Genomic DNA, 27,050 nt, shown 5'->3' with positions numbered 1-27,050 from the left:
CATGCACGCTTGACCTAATGAAGACGTAAAGATAAATACGTAAAGAATTGGTGGGGATTTGGGGGGGGGGGGGGTCAAAAAAACTTTTGGAGGAAGTGCCTGAATGTGCTGCCTGAAGCAAATTATCACCCCTAGATAGATCCATCACCCCCTTCCCGCTGGATTAGGAGGCCCAATCTAATGAAGTTCCCCCATCAAAATGAAAGGACTAATTCTGATTTAGCTGAGGTAATGAACTTCCCTCTCCCAGTGTGAGGAGTTCGGAAAGGAGAAGCGGCAAGAGGGTATGACGGTCTCACAAAAAAAAAAAAAAAAAAAAACATTATGCAGAATGTCTGTCTTTTATTTGCTGAGATATATTAAATTTCTAGCACGGCCCATGTTATATAAAATTATGCTAATGACTTTTGGCCCACTGTGACGGCAGCTTGCTGGTGCCGGGCGCGTGTGTCTGGCTCCGGCGCGGGGCCGCACAGTGGGATTTGCCTTTTCTATTAAGGAACCTCTAGATACCTTATGATGAATTTTCTTTCACCAAATGCTCTCCTTTTGTCTGAAATACGGGCATTTTCTAAATGACTTCGGAGAGCAGCGTGAGGTGCGGAGAGGGCCGAGGGGCTGCATAGGGGCCCCGCACGTCGGGCTGGGGAGTCAATTAATGGGAACGGTAATAATTATAAGCCCGCCAAATACGGGGGGCTAGCTAATTGTGCACTGTTCCACGATGCTGGCAGGGGCATGGGCCCCCGCTCCGCCTCTCTCCCGCTCTCTCACTGGGTGTCTCTCTTGCTCGCTCCCTTTGTGCAGACGTGATTCATGATTCCTCTCCTCCAGTCCGCAGAATAATACAACAAAATGAAGGCACGAGCAAAAGGGTTTACACTTGTACGTAATTAATATAACATGGCTTCCGTCTGCTTTGACAGCAGGAAAGATCAGTCTTTTTTTTTTTTTTTTTTTTTTGGTTCTTTCCCCCAGCTCGTTCACCGTCTTCCTACAACATCTCCCTCCGATTATTTTCGCCCAAAGCACGCTAGCCTTGGCGCACCCCAAATAAAAGCAGCACGTACCTTCTCTCGCGTGAAAAATGACAGTCGTTTAACGTCGGTGAAAGGGCATTACGTATCCGAGGTAAACTGTGGAACGTAGCGCTGTCTGTAGTACGTCGCTGGAAGTGCAGCGGAAGCGCGGGTATGACATCCGTCTCGCTGCGCTGCCATTCGTGTCCCACATGGGCACCCATATCTGCCATGCAATCATTTAGCACCTACGTGCTCCTCATAATTAGATTGACACGTATTTTATCGTTGCTACTATTTTTTTCCCCAAGGGAAAGCGTGTCCCTCGCTACTTCCGACGTGAGATCGAGTTCGGTTGCGGGTTTTCGACGACCAGAGAGTTAAATTTTTCTTTAAAGGTCGACACTCAAAACAACTTAGCCGATAGGAGCTAATGTACCAGTCTTTTGGTAAACATTTGACATTATGTTTACATTCATTCATCTGACAGTTTTCTCCAAAGCGGCTTCCAGTGTTAAGCTACTTACAGTGATTTATCCATTTTTACAGTTGGGTAACTTCTACTAAGGCAGTCCAGTGTAAGTACCTTTCTCAAGGGTATTACAGCTCGAGGTGGGATTCAAACCTGCAACAAGGTCCTTTTTAGCAATTGGAGTTTAGATACCGTGTTCAGGCCTTCCCTGCACTGGACAACAGACTCATATGTAGCCTGCAAGATATATATTCATATGCAAGGGCATGCATCAGTGCAACATAAAAAAATAAGGGACATGCCGCTGTAGCTGTTGCTTTTGCACCGTGCTCAGTGATGGCGTTGGATTCCGAACGCGGTGTCTCCCTGGAGGAGGCAGCTTTGAGCTCCTGGAGCCGCTGGAACCGGAGCGCTACGGTCAATTACTTGGCAAGATGTAGATTATACATATCGAGCTCTGAGTGTCACTCCTGACAGGGCACCATGGCCCCTCGACATGCTGGGACAGAGGTACTGCGTACGGAGCGTGTCAAGGTTATCCAAAGTGTGACCGGGGAACGGTGACAAGGCTGCGCTCCGAAGTGGCAGCCAGCCACACGCCTGGCGCCCCTCCTCCCTCCGCTGTACCGCTGCGTAAGAGCAAGCATCTCAACAACAACACCTCCCTCTTCCCGAAAAAAACGTCCCCACCGCAGTCCAGAGAACGAGCCCCGGTCGTCGTCAAACCGCTTGCCGTTAACAGTGTTAGTCTTTGTTATATAAAACCAAACGTGACTAAGCTTGTTAAAAATTAGAAATTGTTGCGTCCAGTCACTTTGGTTGGCGTCAGGGTTAGGGACTGAAATGCTGCTGGTAACCACACTTGACCACAAACCGCATGACTCGGGGACATGCCTCATCCTATGAGGTCCTGTGACTGGTACAGCTTTTAGTTTAACAGTTGGGAAATGGAAATATATAATTATTTTAGTATATTTTTTTTTTTTTTTTGGAATAACACATTACGTGATAAAAATAGGCCCCAGGGTTTCAAAATTATTTTGGGAAAACCTGAAATCTTCAAAAAGTTTAATAATTCCTTATCTTTATCTATAGTGTCATATGATGCGTAACATACGAATTACACGTTAGCATAAAGTAGAAATAATAGAAAATATATTTGTGTATTTATTTTGCTGTTAATTTAACTGTTTTTCCCCTGTATTATTTACCAAAATAAAAAAAAAAAAATATTTACTTGACCTTCATTGCTTAAAATTATGTGTACATTATAATGAATGTTTCACATCTTTATTTAGAAATAATTAAGGAATATTGATATTTATTAATTGTGTGCCTTTAATAAATACACGTGTGGCCTGCACTGCCTGTGCAGTGGCCCATGATATTGGTTGCTTTCGCAGGTTCGACTGTGGATGTGAGCATTAATGGAAACGTACTTATGAGCGCAGTCGCTGAAGTGAACATTAGTGAACGTGGTCAAAAAGGCACGATTGTTAAAGTGCACCATCAGTGACCACATATAGCGTTAACCACACAGTGACTGCACGCAGTGCTTTTCCTGGACACGGTGAAATGGCATTCTGGTGTGTTCACATATTTACTGTCCACTCGGGTGTTTGAATGGGGGGGGGGGGGCAGGTGGCAGTGTATCAGGGTCATGGGTCCGACTCCACCTTGCACACACCCAGGGTGTCGGTCACATGGCTGCTGCCGCTGTCCTAAGTATGGTTTAAAACAATCTTGGCGGTGTCATTTCTGCCAGCAGTGCCGTTTCATTTGTTTTTCTCGGTTTATTTGAACATTTATATTTTATCTTGAGAATCTAAAGACAGTGGTCAGCAGCCTTGCTGAACCACAGAGTTTATCTCCGGAGTTAGTACAGCTTAAAGAAACCAGAGTCTGTTTGTAAAACTGTAATCTTGTTTATGTTTCCTCAGCACTATTTCCTTAATGGAGTGATATGGCATATTTTGTTCTGCGGAAAAGCTGGTGTTTACTAGACTGCTTCCGTGTAAAATTAGTTCATGTACTAAAATACAGTCAATAATTTGGCCTGTCAAGTACTACAGGCTGTTCGGGTCCATGGAATATCTGAAGGGACCAGTAGGTGTTTGTTTTAATGAATTCATATCCAGAAAAGTTTGTGTTGCATATAAATGTATGAAGGATCATTTGAAAGCGTTTGAATCACTAATGACCTTTTCAGCATGTTTCTACTTGTTAATTTTGTTTTTGGCTCCAAGAAGCCATTATGTACAGCCTTATTGTTCAGTATATCCAATGTGCATACCAATAGGAGTATGGGTATTTTTCTTAAATTTTTCTATGTTGTCAATGTGGCCAAATCATGGAAGAGCTGAAAGAAAAAGTTCTCGAGACTGCGATTTTGCCCACCATTGTGCTCTCACCATTATGCGCTCCAACAAAAGTACATTGAATCATTGTGGATTGCTAATTCAAAACAGCTGAATTTGCCAGAGCAAAACAATCAACCACATGCATCAACTCCATTTATTTTCTGAACAATAAACCTCTAATTAATGTGCATTCAAATTGCAAGTCTAAAAAAATGGCCTGGACTTTAAAATGTAAATAATTTTATGAGTCCTCAATATCTAGATTAATAATTGTTAGAAAGCAATCAGTTTTAAGCCGTGTATTAGTCTCACCACATGCTCAGAGTAAGAAGGCTATCGGTAGGTGCACAGAATCATAGCTGTAGTGTGTAATGTGAAGTGTGAATGTTGCATAACCTGAGCAAAAACTGTACGATCAGCCACGCATAATTGCTTATGTATAATCGCGCTATTCGCACTGCTCTTATCCGCACGTCTTCACGAAGAGTCAGCTTAGATGCTTTAAAATAGCGTGCGAGTGTCATGGAGTGAGTGTGTTCCACTGATGCACGGATGAGTAACCCCTTGTAAGTAGTGTATCTAGCAGTGTAAGTCACCTTGTGAATAAGGTGTGTGGGCTAGCAACACTACATAGTATCCGTTGTAAGTCGCTTTGGACAAAAGCGTCTGCTAAGTGAATAAATGTAAATGTAAAATTTAAAAAAAAAAGGTATTTCGAAGCATTTAAAATTCAGTGTTGTAGTGTACCTGCGTAATACATGAATAGCCCTTGAGCACATGCAACACTTTTGTTGAAAAGTTATTGCCCAGTTTGCACTGCGGATTCTTTTTTTTAGCTCCCCCCCCCCCCCCAGTTTGTTTTTCCTTGTCTTTCTGAATTGTTTCATTTTAATATGATTATAGGTGGCAATTGTGATCATTTTGTACTGGATTTGATGCTCAGTTTCTGCAGCACCACGTTGGCCTTCAACTCGCAGATTTCACTTTCCGGACCCGCCAAGCATGCTAGCAAGTAGAAACTAGATTTTTTTGTTTTTGTACAGTCTAATTATTATGTCAGTAAACCGCAAATCAGCCTCTGCCTTTTGAGGCAAAGCTCACTGTCATTTTTTGTAACCGGTGGCCAGATATAATAAGAATACCATTTGCATTTTTATCAGTCCTCCGATAGATTGAGTCTGGGCAGGAGTCAATAGATCGCGTCACTCCTGTAGATTTAGAAATTCCCTGGGAAAAAAAAAAAAAACCTGGGAGTCACAATGACCTTCAGGGGTTAGTTGCATTGTGGTGTTTACATTATTTATTTCCCTACCAGATGTCCTCATCCAGAGCTACTTGCACAGCTTACCGTTAGCGCTCTGTTTATACAGCTGGTCGCTTTACTGGAACAATTAGGGCTGAGTACCTTGCTCTAGGGTACAACACCAAGACCGCCTTAGGGGTTACAAGTGGATTCCTTCTGGTCGCAACTGTGCATCCGTGAGCGCCACCGCGCCACACGGAGGTTAAGGAGAAAAGCCATGAGGAGGTGACGGTGAAGGAGGCGGTCTTCTAGCCAAACCCCAAGAACGACGCTGTTTGAGTTCTCCTCTCTACGCACGAGATGCAGAAGCTAATCCGCTCGCATCTCAGCCACGGCTTCCCAATCAGCAGGGCCCCTCTGGGGGCCGAGGGGATGGGTTGCTTGCTGTACGCGCCTTCATCAGCACCCGCTTACTCATGGGGCAGATACCGTTAAAATTAACTGTGTTCCACATGGACGGCTCGGGCTGCCGTTCCTCCCAGGAACACACAGAGGTGGAGCTGCTTTGTATTCCGCGAAGTCCCACGCTTAATTGCTGCGATTTTTCCCATTATCTGTTAATTGATAATTCCTGCAGAGAGGACAGTGAAATAAACCCACCTACTGATCACTGAAGTCTGCGGCCTTCCAGGTCTACCTTTGTACACAAGCCAGTGTCACCCTTTTCGCCCTTTCCGGTCCTCATTTCGGAATGCAATCTTTTTCTTTTCTTTTCACTGTCTGAGAAAGATCTTTATATTTTACCTGTCCCAATGCACCTGCTCAATTATGGAACATACACGAACAACTAAATGTTACTGGACAGCTGGTAGTGTCGTGGTTGGAGATGCTGCCTTTGGATCCAAAGGTTGTAGGTTTGAGTCTCACCTCCTGCTGTGGTACCCTTGAGAAACGTAGATGCCCTAAAATTGCTTGAGTGAAAAGTCACCCAGCTGTATAAATGGGTAAATAATTATAAGCATCGTAACACTGTAAGTTGCTTTGGAGAAAAGCATCAGCTAAATGAATAGATGTACTTGTCCAGCTTTAAAATGTTTTTGTGCACTGTAATCAACACAAGGCAAACGGTATCATGTTAAGGGAAGTATACTTCCAAAAAATCTCCAGCATAAAGAATTCACCTGCAATCGCTATACATTTGTTTTATTTTCAACAAAATGAGGTGCTTTCTAGGGAGAAAACAATTTAGAAGCTAAAATGCAGATGGTGCAATTAGTGGTGTCACATGGTTTCTTTATGATGATGGCAGTTGTCGTTTTGCATTGAATTTTTAAATATTTTACCTTATTTTATTGTCCACCTGTTCATTGGATAGGTGTCAAAATTATTCTACCTGCTGGAATATGATAATTATAGCAAAAAACCTATCCTGGACAGTCAATCTACCATTAATGTTGAGCCGTGTAAGTGCTTTCAAAGTTTTTACTCTAGGATGAAAACCATATTTTCGTTTGGTTCTGTAAAAAGTGAAAATGACATCTTTAAATCTTTAAATATGTTTGACTGTTCCAGAGAAGGTGTGTGTTATCCCACTGTAGATGTAGTTAAAGGGTTCTACATGTGACCACAGTGACTGCAGATATGAATCCATAATAGAGCAAAGAGATCTGACACTATGGTCTGCGGCGGTTCCCAAGAGCGCCCGCTTTCTTCAGCCGGATTCGAGCCCGTGTCCGAATGCACAGCTCAGGCCGCTGATCCGCCATGCGGCCTTACACCCTTGGCATCTACCACGGCCTGGGTTCAACTCCTGAAGCACCTGCTCGAGCATCGAATGGTGTCACCAGCAAAGGATCTCTTCCCCCCCACCCCATACCCTTTCACGTTCATGTCTTCGAACCAATCAAGCGGTTTTCCATCTCGGCCCATTTGTCTTCGTAATTACTTTTACCGAAAATGGTCACGGTGGCTCCTTTTATTCCACTTTGCTTCGGTGGTGCGCTACGCACTGTCTATTGATTTTCTTTCCTTTTTTTTGCGGTAACCACCACACATTGTGTGAAAACAGCCCGGCAAATAGGAGTGATTGACTAGAAAACAACTTGGCCACTGCAGTCATTAGGTGCGTGCCGCTTCTTTGTTTCTGCTGCGGAAAAAGAAAAAAACCAAAACGCTCGGTGTGCTGGAGAAAGATTTCCGCATCTGTGTACTTCTCGCTCGTATCCTTCCGTTTCGATCAAAATTTTTTGATGCGTTTGAAGTTTCCTCCTTCAAAACAAATGCATGTTTTATGCTGTGGGGTGCACGACGCGCCTCACATAATCAGGTTAATACATGTTTATCAGCGTGGCATCTGGCCCTTGTAATCATTTACCTTCCCACTTGTGGGAAACGTTGTCATCCAGATGTTTTCATTGATTTACAAAAAAAAAAAAAAAAAAAAACACACACACACTGCTTGAATTTACATTTACATGTTGTTTTGGTGCCGTGTAATTACATCGCAAGCCGGCTGCCGTCGGTTTGTTATTCCGTTGTCTTGTTTCGCTCGGCTAGCGCAGGAGTGCCTCGCGCTCTCGTGTTTTCGATCGTAGCGTTTTTAACGTGCCACCGAAGGCAAGCCAAATGTCGTTAAGGATTCACTTCAGCGACGGTGTGTTTGTGTGCGTGTGCGTGTGCGTGTGTGTGTGTGTCCCTTTAAGAAAAGGGCTGGTTAAAGATTCACAGTGCCCTTGAGATACGTGGAAACCTGTATATCAGAGGGGTTTTTTGTTCCAATGCCAAGTGCTAAAACTGATCATGAATTCCTTGTTACTGGTCCCGGGTCTCAGAAGCATTGCAGGCGAGGTGGGGGGTGGGGGGTTGGGGGGAGGGGGTTCGGAGAGGGGAGGGTGCCGACAGGGTAGACATTATAATTAAGCCCTGCACAGCTTTTAAAGTCTATTTTAGTCAAATATCGGGTTTCAGTACCCTTCTGCTGTCCGCACGCATTTTCGTTGTGGACGTCCCCACCGTCCCCACCATCCCCACCCCACCCTGCCGACTGAAATTCGTGTCCGGTCGCCTCGGACCTCAGACAGCAGCTCGCAAGCTGGCTTTAATCTCCCCAGAAATCCAGTCCATTTGGCACGGGCACAGGCACGTATAGCTGTACAAATAAAGAATATAGCAATGTAACTACGTAGCTGCAATAACGTAACGCCTTCTCACTAGCCCCTCCCCAAACAAAGGCATCGCAGAGTAAACAAATGAAGTCAACGAGATGAGCGTTCCAACGCGTTGTTGTCCCCCCCCACCCCCTGCCTCCCCTTTTTTTTCTCCAGTATGAGAGCAATATTAGGAGTTTGCTTTTTAAGGAGCTGCAAAATACATAAACCATGAGCCAGAGGAACGTGAAGCCCTGTGGATATGCAGATGGGCTTTATTTTGCTGGTATCAGGGCAGCTTTGTTGGAGGAGAAAAAGAACAGTTTTCATCTTAAGGACTTTCGGGAGGCGCGGGTGGCGGGTGGGGCAGGCGGGTTGTGTGTCTGTCTGTGTGTGCGTGCGTGCGGGGTCGGGGGGTGGGGGTCGGCGTTGTCGGCGAGGATCGAGGGGAGAAGCGGGCCGTCCCCTGTGGGCCTGTAACTAGATACGGGAGACTGTTGCGGGCTAGGCCGAGCTCCCCGGCGGACGTGCTGATTGGACGGCCTGGAGGGAGCGGGGCCGAGCCGCGGGAAGTGAACTCACTCGCGGCGGGAGCTGCCGGGGAGAGCCAGATGAGACATTTGACTTCTTCTGCAGCCCCCACTAAGGACAGGGCTGCCAGTGTGAGCCAAGCTCTATTACTGCAAATCAGCCCCTTTTCCGTACGGCCATTTCATTAGGGTGGCCAGCATGGTGCTTGCGTGCACGCGCGCGCGCGCGCGCGCACACACACACACACACACACACACACACACACACACACACACAGGCGCGGTACGCACACATACAGGAGAGGTTAGACAATGTAATTTTTACGGACAGCCAGGTACAGGGAAATCTGCATAATTAAGCAGTCAAGGCCTCTAATAGGGAAGTTTATATGCGGGGGGATCAAGCAAGGGCAGCACATATGGATAAGGCAGTGGATATGTAAATCTTCAGCATGCAAAAGTTATGCGCCGTCCCTCTGAGAGGAGGATAATTATAGCAAAAGGAATTGTGTTTACTGTGCTGTCTTGGGCGAAAGGTCAGGCGAGGGGGAAAAGAAAGAAGCGCACGACGGCGGTTTCGCGTTTCGTGGACAGGGGAGCCGAAGGGCTCTGGGGCTTGACGTTTTTATAATTAATGTAGGCGCTTTGATCGGATCGCGGGACGCGGCGGAACGACGAGCGCCACGTGGTTTGTGGCAGAGCTGTTATCGCACACGGTGTTTTGACGGGGTTTTTAATAAGTAGCCTCATGCTCCATAAAAGACTTTAATTTCAAATTGTTGCTTTTTTATGTTTGGGTGGAAAGAAAAAAGACCAAATCCGGCGGAAGGAGAATAATGGGGAAATGTGTGTGAGTTTTGTGCCTGCGCTGACCACTAGAACCTAGTCTCTCTCTCATTTCATGGGGGCGGTCAAGGCTAACCGCGTGCCTCCGTTTATAGCTTCATAATTGCAATATTCAGGCTGCATACTTTCTTCATCATAACTAGTATCACTTATAAATGACTTCATTAACCGTTTGATATATCAGTCATAATCTGAACTGTTCCGCTGGGGGATCTTGGCATCGGATCGTTTCGTCGGCTCGTTCCTCGAATGTGCGCGAGCGCAATTTTACATTTTGTGTTTTTGAACAAACGGACGTAATTTCAAGAAGCGGGGCTATTTACAGCTCAGTTCACGAAGAGTGCTTTTGTCACGAGGGATAAAAAAAATAAATAAATAAATCAAAACGTAAAAATAGTCAGCAAAAAGGGAATTAAAATCCGGTTTGTGGGTTCTTTGTGCCTGCCATCCCCCCCACCCCCAGCAGCCCCTCACTGGGAATGGGTTCTGGAAGAGGGGGTGGGATGGTGGGAGATGTAGCTTGGTCCTCATTTATACAATAGCCCATTCCATTAACAGCCCACCTGGAGCCTCTTCGCTTTGATGGGTCACAGCTGGTTCCAGGGCCGGAGCGCCGAGCCGCTTGGAGCGTCCTGGGCCTCGGTGAGGCGGCGGGCCATGGAAGCAGACTGAGCGCTGTCATGGATGACTCCCCCGCGCTCACTGACAGCCGTACCTAGCGCCCCAGCATCATGGAACTCGACAAAGCGCCAGCGCCCAGCCTGGCCAGACGGTCCCCTTTTTTGTAGCTTCCGTTTCTTTCTTTCTTTCTTTTCTCCCCACTCTGATTAATACGCTAAAAAACGCTTAGTGAAATTCTGCCCCGAAGTCAGCGAACGTGCGAGCGGCATAGTTTTCCAATTATTATTTGCCTAGCCGGTCAACGTCTTTATCAGCAAATTTACAAGGGTTAATAATGTGTAAGAACCAGGGATGGCTGCCTTGGCACAGCAGGTGGGCTCTGGACAACCGGAGGCATTACGCGTCCCACGGCATCCCACGATGAGCTCCCACTTCCAGAACCAAGTTTTAGTGTCCACAATAAAGTAGGCACACTTAAAGCCATCCATATGCCACGGAGAGATGCGGCAGCTGAGTGGGTGCCGCGCTGCGGGCAACGCGGCCGGCTGCGGGGGGTTCGGCGGGAGAGCCACGCCGCCCCCACGTTGTTGCACCGCCGAGTTGTGTTGGCTTGGAAGTTTTTCCCTCCTTTTCCACGACATGCGACACCCCGTTCTCCACCCAACTACCTCCAAGTGGACATATTTAACGCCTTACCGCACACACGCACACTCTCAAATACGCTCATAACAGGAATAACGCCAGTGGAAAAGTAACAGTGGCGTGAGCTAAGACTGAGGTGTAAGTTCCTTAGAAGTTCGCAACAAAAGCGGATAACCTACAACACTTTTTGACCCTCAGTACGTTTTAACAGCTTCGTTTACCATTTACAACAGTAAGGACTATGAGGAGTTACGGATAGCTGTGGATTTAAATCCCTGTGTATATAAATAGGCTTTTTCTCTACTCCTAGTCAAAAACGGCACAGGCCTGGACCTCGGCTTTCAGGCGCTTCCCCTGGCTCCTTCGGGTACCTAATGGAGGTGCGTAAGCCAGTTAGCCGTCCCCCAGCATACCTGACGGAAGAGAATTAACCAGTCAGCTTGTTTCCCGCGAATGCAGAGTCCCAGAGGCTGGTTCAATAGCCGCTTAAAAGGAAAGAAAAAAGGACACTGTTTTACGCTGGGAGATCCTGCTCCATTAGTATTCTGTGCTGGTGGTCAGAAGTGCCTTGTTATAGAACCGAGTCAGAGATGGATAGAAAATCTGAACTCGCGTGGCATCTGTGAAGTCAACATATTTGGTGTTTTGCTATAATCTTTTGACATCCGTCATAACCCTGCGCTGTCCTCCGAAAGGAGGCAGCAGCCAGAACTGACAGAAACGGACTGAACGTGTCAAGCAAGGGCCTCCGATCTTCGCAAAAGAATCATAAAAAATTTCAGGCTGTTTATGACAATACATAATAAGTTTTCATATCTGTTGTATACCTTTTCTGTGCGCCTTTCTCTGTTTATTTGTATAGGATTTCAATTTTTAACACAGGTCTGGATGAACTTTTTTGTTTGTTTTTTTTTTTTTTTTCTTTGACAGAGAAGACAGACTCTCTAAAAGTGCAGGGATTAAAAATTAAACACACCCAAAGCATCATTACAATACTGCGTGGTAGCCTTACAAATATTTCATCATTCTGCTGAAGACGGCAATTAAAAGGGAGTGGGGGGGCGGGGGAAGGGCCGAGGTAACCGTTCTCTCTCATTAAATTATTGACAGCTAATTTACGTTGCTTGCATGACCTCTTGCCCCCGCAGGGTCTCCAGCCTTGCTCTCGCCGAGCTCGCTACGGGGCCACCTCTGCGGTGGGTGCGGGACTTTTTTCTTTCTTTTTTTTTTTTTTTTCTTTTTTAAAGCTGCAAACGTCATTTCCAACTTTCTTTTTTGCCACAGGCGGTGGATCAAAAGTGAAGCGCGTTGCTCTGGAATCGGTGTTTTCATTTCATTCCTCCCGTTCCTTCATTGCCTGCCAGAAACCCCGGGCAAGCTGAGGGGCCAGCTCTGCTGTTTTTGTCGGTTTGAAAGATGGGGGGGTGCAGGGAGGGATGGGAGGGGGCGGCTGGTGGGGAGCTTATGCCAGGGATTCTCTCGGCGTCTTCGCGAGCAACACAACCCGCCCCGGAGTCTCGCCCCGTGGCTGCCAACTGCCAGGCTTGATAAATTAAGGATTGTTTGCAGAAATGCCAGCAGGGGCGTAGCGGGAGTGTGTCGCAGCGGGGTTCCGAGCGAGAGGGGAGCGTCGGGGAGACAGCAGGGGATGTGAGGAGGTGCTTCGGACTGCATAACAGTCCTGTCACGCCAACACGGAACCATGGCACAAGAACCGTCAGTGCCGCGTTGACATGACAGCGCCATGTGCATCGAAATTAAAATACCGTCTCGTGTGTGTATTCCACTCATATACGGTACCTTTCCTTTGTAAATGTCACGATTTATGTCTTACCCCTCGTTTTCATATATCTAAAGAGAGCAGTTATTCTAAGGAAGCACCAATAAATGTATGATCTTGCTTTTTGCGCAGAACCTTGTTGCTCAAAATTGATGGCTGATTAGCATGCTAAAGCAAGAAGGCGCTCCTGGATGCACTTGATCTCCTACGCCATGCCGCCGTTGAACCCCACCAGAGAAGTGGTTGTACTCTCTGAAACGGTAGCTCAGCTTGCCACGCTTAAGCACTCTCATATTTGATTTATTTGTCTCACATTTGCGTGGCAGGGGAAGAAATCAGAACTAACCGGGAGTATTTTCCACTCTTAAGCACTAAATTCCCATTTTAAAAGAGACCCATGGCTGAATTTTTAATACTCAACATGAGCCTGTTTCAACATGAATTACAGCCAAAGTTTTATCAGCGAGAAGGTCTTGAAGAGAGAAAGTGCCAGTCCGACTGTGCTACACGGTAAACGGCGTGGATCACGGTCTTCGATCGGCGCTGCCACGATGGCTCATTTGATGCAAGGGGACTAAGCGCGTAGTCTGTTGTCTTCCGTTTTTCTATCATTTTGTGTCTATTTATCTGACCAACAGTCTTAATTAGGGGCAATCATAGCACATAGAGGAGCCACTGAACTTCCAAGCACTAGAACAGCTGATTGCTGGTGGCAGTACCCGAACGTGTGATGCGACTGACCAGTGTAAACCATCCAGTCTGTGTGTGGTGTTTTTAACCCTCAGTGTAAGAGATATATATACACACCATGATTTTGGGCTTTCTTTCAGTAAACGGACTGTCTTTTAAAGAGTGGTTCGCCTTTAACGTTTAAGTTGTACCTGCCAACGTCAAACACGGGTGGCAGTGGAGGTAAATGTCACAGCCCTGACATTATCAAACACACACTGCCACCAAACATTAGGATGCTGGAATGCCGCTCCGAGTCACCTGATAAGGCACTCCGGAATTATGTTTGCGGTGCTGAACAAACACGGGAAAGCATAGATTCATATTCATCTTTATTCATCGGATTGAAATAAGGCTGTGCGGGGGGTGACAGCTGAAACCGAACCTTGTGGACTGTGTTGTTTGAAGGAGGGTTTTATGCCAAGTTGTATCAACATTTTCGAAAGCATGGTTAAAGTCAGAGTCAAAAGAGTGTTCTGTTCTCCCTGTTTTTTCTTGCAGAGGAGGGTCTGAACCACGAGTGCAAGCTCTGCAGCCAGACGTTCGACTCCCCAGCTAAGCTGCAGTGCCACCTGATCGAGCACAGTTTCGAGGGAATGGGCGGCACGTTCAAGTGTCCCGTCTGTTTCACAGGTGAGATGGTTGCATCCACCAAAGCCACCAACGCTCTTCTGAAGAGCCCAAGTCCAGTTCATACTTTTATGTAGACTGCTGTGGTGAGGCAGGACACAAAACTATAACTGGCTTCTATATTGTCATGTTCGTGAAAGAAAGTAGATGTCCCGTTGTAATGTACACTTTAATCAAAATAAAGGACCTTTGCCTATAAAAAACAAAACAAAGAAACACATTTAAGTGTGAAATAAAATGCAACTCATCCATAAACATCAGTAACCAAAACTGGCACAAAACACAGTAAAATAAGATGAAATCAAATATAATTTCAAGCAAAAAAATTTGGTAGAATAAGAACAGAAGTGTACAGGCAACTGGAACAGTTTAAATTACGTGTAAATAAAGTCAAAATAAAATAAAATATGCAGTGGTCTGTCCTACCACATAAACAAAACACATACCCATAAGATGCAAGTTATACATGAGCTGACCGTAAAGACTAAACTAAGGCTTTATTTGCATGGTGGACATAACTTACATAAATTTCCATGTGTTTGTCCAACATGTGCTCCAAGCTCAAAGCTAACACTCTGCTTCTCTCCTTACTCAGAAAATAATATTTGAACTACAGCTTAAACAAGCGAGTGGCAAACATTCAAAATCTTACTAGTAAACTTGGAAAAGTAAGTATAGAAAGTGTCTTATACCAACAGACACACAGTGATCTTGTAAGTTTACTCCCTCGTTGATAGATAACACAACCTGGATAAACAACTACACATAATAACAGTCATAAAGCTGCAAACACCATAACAGTACATGATTACATAACAGTAAATACTGTGCATACATAACATCATAACAGTCGTCTGAATCTTAATCTTATAAACAAGCTATTGATGGAGAATTTTCTTTGGTTACTGTATAGAATTTTATTTTTTTTTTTACTTCATTTATATTTACCACAATTCTGGTGTTCCAAATGTTCCCAGATCACTCCAGAATTATTGCAGAAAAATGTCTGGGTAACTGTTTTGCGGACTCTTGGCATACTCTTAAAGGGGAGCTGCCATGAAATAGCTATAACTGTGCGGACGCCCTTCACGACCTGCCTATATAGAAAATGCAGATGTATTTTCTTACTCTCCATACTCTTTCTAACTCTTTTTTTTAACCTATCAATAAACAAACTAGGTAAGTGCCATCGAGTCGAATTCTACTCAAAGCAACCAATTGCGTGATTTCCAGTGGAAGTGATGGTATGGTTACCATTGCTTTCTTTTCTCCATGTGTTTGGATTGTGGGAGAAGATGTAAACATGGGGAGAATATGCATATTCCACACAGACTGAGAACCCCAGATCCAAAACCACAGCCTAGAAGCTGTGAAGCACCAGAGTGACCCGCTGTGCCACCGTGCCACTACCAATAAAGAAATATTCTAATAGTATTGAAATCTGTGTGAAAAGAGAAAGGCTAATTTGGAGTCATTCCTTTGTACACTTCATGGTGTTAAGGGATTAAGATAATCTCCCATTTTACATTAGCATCATTGTAAAGGCAGAGTGATATGTAGTCCCTTTCGTGTGTCCCATATCATCAGTCCTCTCAATATTCATGTTGGTTCTACACCAGATCTGGGATTTGATGCTAAAAAGATGCCCCAGAAATAACCTGTGGTGGGCTGCAATGACAATATGCTCCAGGTGACAGGCAATACAGTTCCAAAGAGGCCTGTGTTTATGGCTGACCCTGAAAATTAGGCCCTACCATCACGAGACCTGTTGTTTCCCTCAGTTAATGGCATCATTGCTGGCCAGGCAAAGTGGCATTGCTGGCCTTTGGGGAAGAGCGAATTTTGCTGAACTGGCCATTCTTAAATTGCCTTCAGATCCAAACCAAATGAATGTAATCAGCAAAGAAAGATGTGCTAATAGTGGATGTCAGTAGAGGGAATGTTTTCTTACCACTGCAAGGAAGACCAGGGCAACGCTGTGCAAAAGCCTCTTCTCTCCTTGGCTAATCACTCCCATAGTAAATTCTGTCCCTTTTTATCTCTTTACACACGATATTCAAGGGTTTTATGTGAACAAAGGTCTGAGTTGGAGGTCATATAAGAGGAAGGTGTTACAAGGTGGCCATTGTCATTAAAGACACTGGCTTGTTACCTAAAGGCCTGTTAGAGCTGCTAGAGGTGAGTCTACTGTAGACCTTGAGCAGGGTAGTTTACCTCAGTTGCTCTAATCAATATGTTTCTGTGTAAATGGCTAAAAAGTGACTTCTGGTAAAACAATTGGCAGTATCCATAGGCAATATTTTTAAGACTTCTCAAGAGTTTGAGGTGAGAAAGAAATTTTTGTCACCAAAGATTAATTGACAACAGCAGGCTGAAGTTTCTCCTTACTTGCAAGGTTTTAGTGGAAGGAAAAAGCTGCTAATGTCCAAAACATTGAACTTTGCTGGGTAAATAGATATTGGATCAGAAGGATTACCATGTCTAATTGACAAATGATGCAGAATTGCCTGATTCTAGAATAGAGTTTCCCTCTGCTGGCTATGATTATGCTCAAGTGTGAATCATCCGAAGATTTCCACCATAAAAGACAAACCAAATCTTCTGGGACCAAAAATTGATTAGTGGTTTCATAAAACCTTAGTGGGACCATTTAAGTGCTCTTGTAATCATACGATGATTGTGTTGCTCCAGGGAAAACACTCTCTCTTCTGAGACCTCAAAACATGAATCTATTGGTTTTATTAACTGTTAATAACAAAAAAGTATTTTCCCCTTTTAATATTTACTGTTTTGATCATTTTTCTTAATTTTTTCCATCATTATTTTGCTGAACTTGTGGAATACTGGAGAAAGTCCATATGAGGTACTAAGCAGGTTAATGATCTACATGGGGGTGGCTTGTACTCTGGTGAGATGGGTAGCAGAGGGGGTGAATAACAGGATACTTGAAAGTCTCTTTGGGTAAATCCACTAGCTAAAATTAGGTGCTCTGGTTTCCTTCCGAAGTCCATAGACATGTGTTTCAAATGAACTGGTGATTCTAAATTGTTCTTACTGTGTTTGTGTGTGTGTGTGGGTTGATAGATACTTCTGAGTAGATTATTGTACTGCATCTTGAACTGTTGCATTTTATAATCTGCTAAATACAAAAAAAATATTAATCTCCATCAAATAAGAATGAATATCTTTTGCTCTGAAGTAGGAAGGGCATTGAAGATTTGACAAACTGTTAAATCTTGTGGAATAGTACTGAAGACAGACCAGCAGACATTTTCCTAAATCTGAGCTTTATCTTAGTTCTAAGATTTGTTCATACTCACCACAGTTTGCATGGGAGCAAGTTACTCTCATAAAGGCCATTAGTGGAGATCTAGCTGAGTCCTTCTCCAGCCAATGGCAGGAAGTGATGTGATCCCATCCTGAACTCCGTTAGGATCCCAGTGTTGGTTGACTCTGGTTTCCAGGGAGAGCTTGACAGACATCAAGAACGGGCGTCTGCAGCAACATCGGCCCCATCTCCTCCGCCTTGGGTGGGAGGGGGGACGAAAGTGAAAGGATCCACAAGAGGGATGAAAGGGAAGCACAACTTCCAGTCTTGTCACAATGTACCATGGTGCTGGCCTGTCATTCTGCTCCCACACCCCTGAAAGGCTTGGGGAAAAAATGTCCATAAAAAATAAATGTCTAAATGCTAGAACCAAAAATGTTGTGGTCCCAAATTTGACCCAGATATACTGTGCTTCGTTTGGACAGAAATCCTTCGATGAAATAACTACTGAGAGAAATATGAAGTGCTTAGAAAAAACATTTAGAAAGATCACTGTCTAACTTTAGGACTATTGCCTTTCTGGAACACTCACCAGCAAAGATGAATAAAGCCAAAGCAAGGGCAGTCAAATCAGTAAATCAAGACTGTTAAATCCATATTGGACAGTTTAAATCGGCATTGGACGAACTGACTGTATCTGTAACCCTTGAGATGCACTTCTGTTTACTCTAAGCTGTATGTTACTTTGGAGAAAAGCATTTAGAAAATGAATAACTTTAATAATAAAGTCATTAGTACAGTTAATGAGATCCCATTATTTATTTATTTAGCTGTTTTTCCACTTAGTTCTTGTGTTCATTTGGTGTGGATGAAATTAAATAAAACTACCGATTAAAATTTGTTAGAAAAGATTAAATGGCAAAACTGAAAAGAAATTAATGTTGGACTTGCACGCATTATTATCCCAATAATTTTTGTGGACGGGGTATCTCGAGTAAAAACGAGTTTCAGTGCTTGCCCCGACGGTGTCGAAGGAGGAGAGAGACAAACTGAAAAAGAAAACAAGCAGCACAAAGAGGATGATGTATACTTTTTTCCAGCAAACAGCTTAATATTGTCTTTGTACCGCCTGTAGAAAGCTCACACTGGCAGAAGCGATGAGGCCAGAGAGAAAGGTCTGCACTCTGTGGCCCCTGAGAACTAATCAGAAGCCTAATGCGGGTGCGTTCCTCCCACAGCGAGCCCATCCTGCCCCATCGACCACCTCCTCTCCGCCAGCATGCAGAGAGCTGGCAAACTTATTTGTTTCTCTCGATGTGAACTTGCTTTCGCTCTCCTCTGTCGAGAAGCTGACGGCCACGCGAGCCGAGTATCTGTTAACGCATAAGCTGCCTACAACGAATGATCCCTGACATGCCAAAATTAATTTTGTGGAATTTAGATACTTAAAGGCTCATTTCTTAGTTTTGGATGAAATTAGCTTAGAAGTGAATGAGGGGGAGGGTGGACAAAGAAACAACCAGAAATTAGTTGTGGATTTTGATGAATGTTATGAAGTTGACCTCATAGAAATATCTGTTTGAAGTGGAAAGTAATTCATACACTTTATAAGTGATGCTGACCTCTAAAGATATGTAGCTGATTCTTTTGTCGTAACGGTTGTGTTCGTAAAGTGTAATTATGATTTGCTTTGGATGTAGTGTTTCCAGCTGAGAAAAAAAGCAAAAAAAAAACTTGTTAGTAACCTCCCACGAAAGAGAGGTGGTTTTTGGTAGTATTTGTTTGTCGAGAAGAACAATGGCCACAAAATAGCAATAAACATGAACATTTATCATAATGCACTGTGTTCCCAATTATCTCAGAATAATTTGAAATAACTGGGTTTCTCTCACAAATTCTGTTTATCCTGGTCGTAGAGGAGTTTAGGGCTTCTCGGACTTATGAAAAAAAAAGCAGCTGTGACTTCCGATTTTACTGGCTTTGCTTAATTTGTTTTTATGTCCTAATGTTGTAAGGTTACTCTAAGTTCTTTCTTGCTTTTTAACTTTGTTAGCCTGGCGGTACAAAACTGAGACCTGCTGTACCATTCGGCCTATGAAATGATGAGGGAAGCCCTGGAATAAGTGTTACGTTGATGGCAAAACCTGTCCTGAAATACAAAAATCGGATCGTCACACGAACGAGCGCGTCTTTGAGCTCCCCAACTGTAGGAGACATCGGAAGGGGATTAAGTGTGTTACCATGGTGGCTTTCCCAGTGTTAAAGCAGGGTCCTGGAGTTTGTTCAGAAGTCCACATGGCTCATTTTATACACATTTAGACTTTCTGTACAGGTGCTGTGGTTGGGACTTGTGCTGTACTATATAATAATCATTACATGTTACATATTATATGTTATATATAATATATTAGATATGGGGTGATGCCATCATTCGGGAACTCTTAATTCTCTCTGTCTGCCCTGCTAAATGTCAAAAAGCTGTTTGCCTTTGTCCAATTTTGCTGTCTATTGTTTACAGTCAAAAACTCAGTTGAAATGTGTCTCATGGTTTATTCAGACTTTTCCTACGTGTACCTCAATTTAATTGTATTTAAGGGCTAAGAGAGGAAATAACTCCTTGAGAATAACTTGGGAGCAAGAGAGCTTTACTCTTGACAGATGAAAACACTTTACGAGATTTCCAAGGGTGTCGGCATTCTGAAGATACGTTTTGTCATTTTGATGTCGTAAGACCGCATCTCCGCCAGTCTTCTACACAGGTTAAAACTGCAGACAGAAACTTTTTTCCTCATTTTTTTTCTCAGGTCACAGCGCAGGAGGCACTCCGTCTAAAGGCCTCCCCGCCATCCCTAACTCTGCCTCTGGCATATACAGTTTAATTATTAAAAGCATGTCTCTCAGGTACACCCATACAGAGTCGGAGGGCCTTGTTTTGTAGTCATTAAAATTGGAACATGTTTATATTATTGAAGCCGTTTGCATTGAGCGCATAAGCCTTGCTGATCCGTAGGCACCCAAGGAGACCCTACCTTTGGTTCCTTTTTATCCAGTAGACTGTGGCCCAATGTAGCCATGGGGAAAAGTTTTGACTAATAAGAAATTCAAATGAAGCCATAAATACTGACTTCACCAACGTATCGGGACCTCAGAGATTCACTGTTTTAAATAGCAGTCCTTAAAGCATATGGGTTTATGGGTCTAGGATAACAAACAGCATGTTTGAAGTGCTCCTCAGAGAATACAGAGAAACTTTCGCAGTTTACCAGTATGGGCTATTGCTTAATTAAACAAGATGGATATATATTTTTAACCATGAATGATCAGTGTTTGTATAGCAGTCGTTGCACTTTGGGTCCTCGAAAATTGTCTGTCTGTCCACATGAATATTTATACTGTAAATATGATAATTAGCAATGTCGACTAATGATGGCGGTTTTCTTTTTTTCACTTGAAGGGAACGTGCTTTTGTTGTTGTTGTTTTTTTTTTTTTTTTGAATACCTAAATAAAGGATGTTTTTATTCCCAAAACAATATGTATACAAGGGAAATAAATTTTGACTAGGCATTTTGATGACATTGAGTGACTAAATAGATGCAGTGTGAGGGGACAATTAAATTATCATAGCACCCTGGTCTTGTTTGTGGGAGGCCATTTGTTGATTATTTTAGCGGGAAAATTTTTTTAAAAATTTTATGATACTGTATTTGTACAGAGGACCACGGTGATGCAGTGAGTTTCGCCGGGTCCTGCTCTCTGACAGGTCTGGGGTTTGAATCCTGCTTGGGGTGCCTTGCCATGGACTGGCGTTCCCTCCTCAGTGTGTCCCCTCCCCCTCAAGCCTTGCACCCTGTGTTGCCGGGATAGGTTCCAGCTCCCTGCAGCCCCGTTCGAGACGAGCAGTTTCAGCGAGTGTGTGTGTGTATTTGTAAAGAATTTTTTTTTGTCCTTGCATAACTTAGTGGGTGATAAAACAGTTCATTATTAATAATAATGGAGTGTAATGTTCACTGCATAATGTATGTGTGTAAAACGAATGCATGCTGAAACAAGAGAAATGTGTGTAGATGAACTCAGTGTGACCACAGTGTCAGAGTCCAGCAGTGATCTCCCTTCTGCAGTGTCACTGCTATCACACAACTCCCTCTGCTCATCTGGGATTCTTCAGGAGCCCAGACACTCAATCCATCTATTTTTCATACCAATTTATTTCAAGTCCATACAATATTCAACAGCGTCAGATGATAAACAGTGCTTAATCAAGAGCGTTTAAACCGATTTTCTGCAAATGGTACTTTAAAGAATGGGCCTCCATTTGGCTGAGTGTACACACACTGTGTTTGCGTGCTGTGTTCTGTTGCTGATCCACTCACATATTCGCTATGGGACCGGCAGTACTATAAATAAATGTGGTACCACAACATTTTCAAACACAAGGACAGCAGGGGCCTTAGTGGTTAAAGAATTGAACTGGGAACATGGAAGGTTGCTGATTTATCTTCCAGCAAGAACCCTGTTGGGTGGCAGGGGAAGAACAGTAAGCATTAAGAAACTCAGGTGAGAATACGTGATCTGAATTGCTTCAGATTAGTGTTCTTTGTAAAAATTTCCACCTGTCCATTCATTATCAGTAATCGCTTGCCCGGTGCAGGGCTCCAGTGGTCCATAGCCTATCCTGGAAGCATAGGGTTTGAGGCAGAGAAAGCCAAGGATGGGATGTATCTACATTGCAGTTCAGAAAAATCTCATCTGTATAAATGCATAAAATGAAGAATTAAAAATTCACGGATGTTTTTAGGGGAGAAAAAAAGTGATTTGGAAGAAAACGGTAATAATGATAAAGCAATCATAGTGTTAAGGCAGAATATTAAAGAGAGTCAAATCATGAAATATAACCTCAGCAGGTACACTACAGAGATGCTATGGCTGTGGCAGCGATGTCAGGGTATTGAAAAGGTAGACCAGTCAGTCAATCACTGATGTGTTTTTTTTTCCATCTCTCTGTTTCTGTATAGTGTTTGTCCAGGCCAGCAAGCTGCAGCAGCACATCTTCTCCGCTCACGGACAGGAGGACAAGATCTATGACTGCTCCCAGTGCCCTCAGAAGTTCTTCTTCCAGACAGAACTCCAGGTGAGTTATAGGGAGGGTCTGTTTCAGACATGACTGTGTCAAATCCTTAGTTGCTGAGACCAGGTTGTCCAGTGAGTCCACCCGGAGTTATGAAACTATGTGGTGCGAAGCCAGGTGTGATCCGGAGTCAAAAGACACAGACCCGGTATTGGAGTAGCAGTGAAGCTGGTCTTGTTTCAAAGGGCATACCTCAACTACACAGCCCACGATTAAATTACACGCGGTGCACCACTTACAACATGTACGACTTACAACCGCCCAGACTTATGACGGCCCTCCAATCAACCTTACGTTGTTTTTGAGTCCTGATGTTTGATCTAATGACAATCGCTCCATCTGCTGTAAGTGAACGTCGATTGGCTGCGCTGCGTCGAGACACGATATGTCTTATTATTTGGGTCTCAGTCAGGCTTTGGGTGTCTAGCAGTGATTGCATTTCATTTACAAAGCTTTTAACTTGTGATTCTCTTTAAGTTTTTATTTAAAGTGACTAACAACAGAAAAAAAGACTGTTCTGTTGCTGCTGAGAAGAAAAAGTGGAAAACGATAGATTTCAAAATTAAAGAAAAATAATAGTGCAAATAATGAAAATATAATCCTGTACGGTATTTATATTACTACATTGGTATTTTTTTAACGGGATTTCGGATTTATGACAATTTAAGTCATTTTACGATGGAGTTTTCTGAACGAAACCCTCTCTTAAACTGATGACCACCCGTACTGTATGACTTGTCAGGATGCACTGCGCTCCTCTTGGACCCACCACCACACTGTATTAGCACCGGAACTGTTTTCTGATTGGTTGGCGCTACTAAAATCTAAAAGTATTCCAAAGTGTTGACTATTCACTCCAAATTGTAAAAGTGACTGAGTCCCTGGCATGAATCATTGATTACAGATGGATCTTGGTATCGCCTTGTATTTTGCGCCTTGGAGTCTAGTATAAGATACTAATCTGAAAATATCAGCTGACAGGCACCTCCAGGGTCTGTGCTTCATTAAAATTATTTATAAGCCCAAACGCCAAAACTGAGATATCAGTGGTGGATTGTCTTCCTTTATCCAGACAGGAACCACAACCGTGCGAAAAGATTAACAGCTTTAATCATTTGCATCTGGCAAGAGGATAGAGAGCACCCTTTTTCTCTAATTGTGTGTATTTCAAATCATAATTCAGACACTAGACATTGAACTATAAGCAGCCAGGAGCAAGGTTAACACTGCTGATGTTATCACAGGCTGTTTGTTAGTCAACGTGAACCAAAGAAAATCAAAATTCAGACACTGAAGGTCATTGTGGAGACTGTAAACAGCAAGCGTTATCATTTGCATTCAGTGTATAACCAGGAATACTCATTTGTATGATATATGTAAATCTTTTTATTGTATATCTGGAAGAGAAAAAGCATTACATTTCAGCAAATTTTCTGTTTTGTGTGCGTTTATGTTTGTGTGCGAATTTGTTTTCATTCGGATTACTGATAGCGAACAGAAAGAATAAGGATAATTATTCCATGTTGAGGGGGGTGGATCAACCTTTCTCACACCTGGAGGATTTGGGTTTTTTTTTTTTTTTTTTTTTTTGCGTTATATATTTCACTCTTTCCAAAGGACCTCGGAAAGGGCAACCATGAAAGATATATGGCTCTTTCTGCACGGGTTATGAAAGAAGTACAGGCCTGTGCCATTGAGGGAAAAACAATCATTATATTCAACCTGTGCCTTGTTGTTGGTGTGCCTTACGCGTACCCACACAACGAGACTGTTGGATTACCTGTCAGGTTTGATTTCTGCACCGTCGCTCCTCTGCTGACTGTAACACTGGGGGTCTAACAACAGTCCCTTTCAAGTTCTCATCTCGGGAGGTCTGCCGACAAAAGCATGGACCGATGACATCGCCATACGCGGCGTTTGCAGGTTTGGCACGTATGGCATTCCCGGTGACGCTACCGCCGATGTTTGCACAAGCATACTGTACGTCACCACAGCGCTTCAGATTAACGGCTTGCTTGTGTCATCATTTATTTGAAACAATGCTTTTTTAATAACGGATCTGCTTCACATCGGTGATGTGCAGCTGTCAGGACCTGTCAGGTTATCACTCAATCTGCCGCCATCAAAGACATGTGGTGCGATCCAAAGCCTTCTTGTCGGGGTGGGGTTGATGGGGGGTGGGGGCTGTTGCAAGCTACCCGCCGCCGCAGGGTTCCGGAAAGTTGAGCGCTGTGCAGCCGAAAAGTGTTGTTGCTTCTTTTTTGTTTCACACTCTTCGGTCTTGGAGGTGAAAGATCAGCTTCAAGCTGGGCCTAGAGTTGCCAGGCCAGGTGGAGGGAAAGCGGGGGTGATATTTTATTAATTTGGCACTGAGATTCAGGATTCGGAAACCCCTGACAAAGCCTGTGACAGGTGAGCTCCCACCCCCCCTACCCCTACAGAACCCCCTACCGCCCTGCTACACCCCCCCCCACCCAAGTCTTCCTGGCCAGGAGCCGGCTAATTCTGTTCCTGTTGCTGGGTGGACAATAGGAGGGCCTTCCCTTAATCAGCCCTCCAAGGACCCCCTGGCTGCCCCTCAGCCCCCGGCCTGATTGAATAACTCCCCGGCCTCTTCCCCCGGGCTCCAGTCAGCCGGGGGGTCCAGGGAGAAGCAATCTCCTGTAGCCTGGCACTGAAGTGAGATTCAAACCACTGTTTCCAGCCCTCCAGAGGGGGTCCCTGTGCACTAAAAGATAGATGGAGTGCAGATATTTTATGAGAAGCTGTCAGGAAGAGAGCAGAGTAAATGTTTCAGCAACTGGGCTCCATCGAAGCTGAATTTAGCCCAACACCGAGCCTTTGGCATCTTTTCCCCCCTTCACCCAGGCCCCTTCCTCCGGAGCAAAGACAAATTAATTAGCATCTAATTTGTACAGTGTATCTGTTTCCCCATCACTATCTGCACTTCTTCATCTTTAAGTGAACCTGGAGAGAAATGGGCCCCGATGAAGCTGGCAGTATTTATCGCAATGGAGTCAAAAAAAAAAAAAATTGCATGGTTTCTGGCCTCCGGCATCCGACCAGACGGTTAAAAGTGCGACTTTCTGTTGGCAGAGAGATGTGTTGACTGCCCTGAAGTTGTGCACGCTTTTCTCTGTGTGTGTGTGTGTGTGTGTGTGTGTGTGTGTGTGTGTGTGTGTGTGTGTGTGTGTGTGTGTGTGTGTGAGAGAGAGAGAGAGCGTGTAAGCATTTACAGCCCCTAGAAGGGCTCCTAGAGAGGTCCCACAGCCCTCCATGACTTTTTACTGCTGTCTTCTATAGTGAGTTAGTTATCATTCACTTATTGCCCCTTTCTGTGCTCAGAAAATAGTGTTGTTTCTGCTTTTGGAGAAGATGTTCACAATTTACCTGTGCTCTGCTGCTCCCCTCCAATGAGCCCACTGTAGTGTGGACTACATACTATAGATGCGTACATTTGTGACAAATTTAAGCATAATTAAATGATAAAGGTTATCTCTTTTTTTCTTAGGACTAAGCAGTTTACAACTGTTCGTTGCCCGCTTATGGCATATGACTATATTTTCAGTCTCAGAGCATTAGAGGAAGTGAAGACATCAACCACCCAGGTGCCATCTGTCAAAACAAGTGCACGTTTTATTGAATTCTGGAGGATAAAGAAGTTAGCAATCAAGATCCTGCTGTTCATCCCATACCGTGGTATGAGGGAGTCTGAAGGAGTCCAGACTGGAGTCTCCTGTCTTTAGGCCTTTACAAGCGCCAACACTTAATTGGGCTCATCTTTAAATGGTTGTGTTTAAGGCAACATCAACTGGATGACTTGAAAGAAAGAGATTGACCTGTCGGGCTTTCCGAAAGCAGGGATGCGTTTCCCTTATTTTTTGCCATATCCAATTTTGGTTCCATATTCGTGATAATGAAGTGGCTTCAAGCTTTAGCAGTGGAGATACGAAAGATACGCAGTATTCGGTTCCATGTTATCCTTGCTTTCCGTTTCTGTGTGGACCGTCAAGCGCGTTGGGTTTCCATTTAGACATTTGGTTGTGGTGTTTTCAGATTCGTTTATTTTTTAAGCCATGCACTGGTTCGGAATTTGTGGGTCGGTATGAGGAGTGCATCATTCTGTCACTGTGGCCTCAATAAAAGAACAAAAACTTGAAGCCCTCTTCTTCACTTCCGAGTAAATTGAACACCCTGGTACCGTACTGTACATGCGCTGGCGGCTGTTATCACCGCGAGGGAAGGAGATGTACTTTTGGTGAAGGCTAAGCTTTACACTGCTCCAATTTGCCAGGGTTTCAAATTGAAAAGAAAACCATTACAGACATATTTTCACAGCAATATAAGTCACTGGTGGGGACTTTTCGCTCTAGGTTTTAAAATCCCCCCAATCCCATCCTTTAGACGTCCCGGCGGACTACAGATCATATGACACACAATAGCATTTTCACTTTTTAATCATCCGTCGCTTTGAACACCTTATCCTGTGAAATAGCAGGATCCGTCCACTGTGACTGGGAGGCTGTCTTTGAAATCGCTTGAAAAACGGCTCCTCTGTTTCTCAGCCGATGTCCCCAGCCGTTTCGAGAGCAAAGTTTGAAGCGATCACATAGGTTGAGCTCTAAATTAAAAGATGAA

General features: G+C 44.0%; 1 protein-coding gene across 5 annotated transcripts in view; it reads left to right on the top strand.

The window, feature by feature from the left end:
* LOC108931644 (zinc finger protein 521-like) overlaps positions 1-27,050 on the top strand; it is a 143,015-nt gene that overhangs the window by 102,015 nt on the left and 13,950 nt on the right. For all 5 annotated transcript variants that reach the window (XM_029246295.1, XM_029246294.1, XM_029246292.1 and 2 more), the window contains 2 exons: positions 13,890-14,021; positions 22,300-22,415. In XM_029246295.1, coding sequence (XP_029102128.1) covers positions 13,890-14,021; positions 22,300-22,415 — 248 coding nt within the window. The remainder of the gene's footprint in view (positions 1-13,889; positions 14,022-22,299; positions 22,416-27,050) is intronic.

Source organism: Scleropages formosus, chromosome 19 (genome assembly GCF_900964775.1).
Source record: "Scleropages formosus chromosome 19, fSclFor1.1, whole genome shotgun sequence".
NCBI classification, from domain to species: Eukaryota; Metazoa; Chordata; class Actinopteri; order Osteoglossiformes; family Osteoglossidae; genus Scleropages; species Scleropages formosus.
This window is presented reverse-complemented; position numbering and strand designations above follow the sequence as displayed.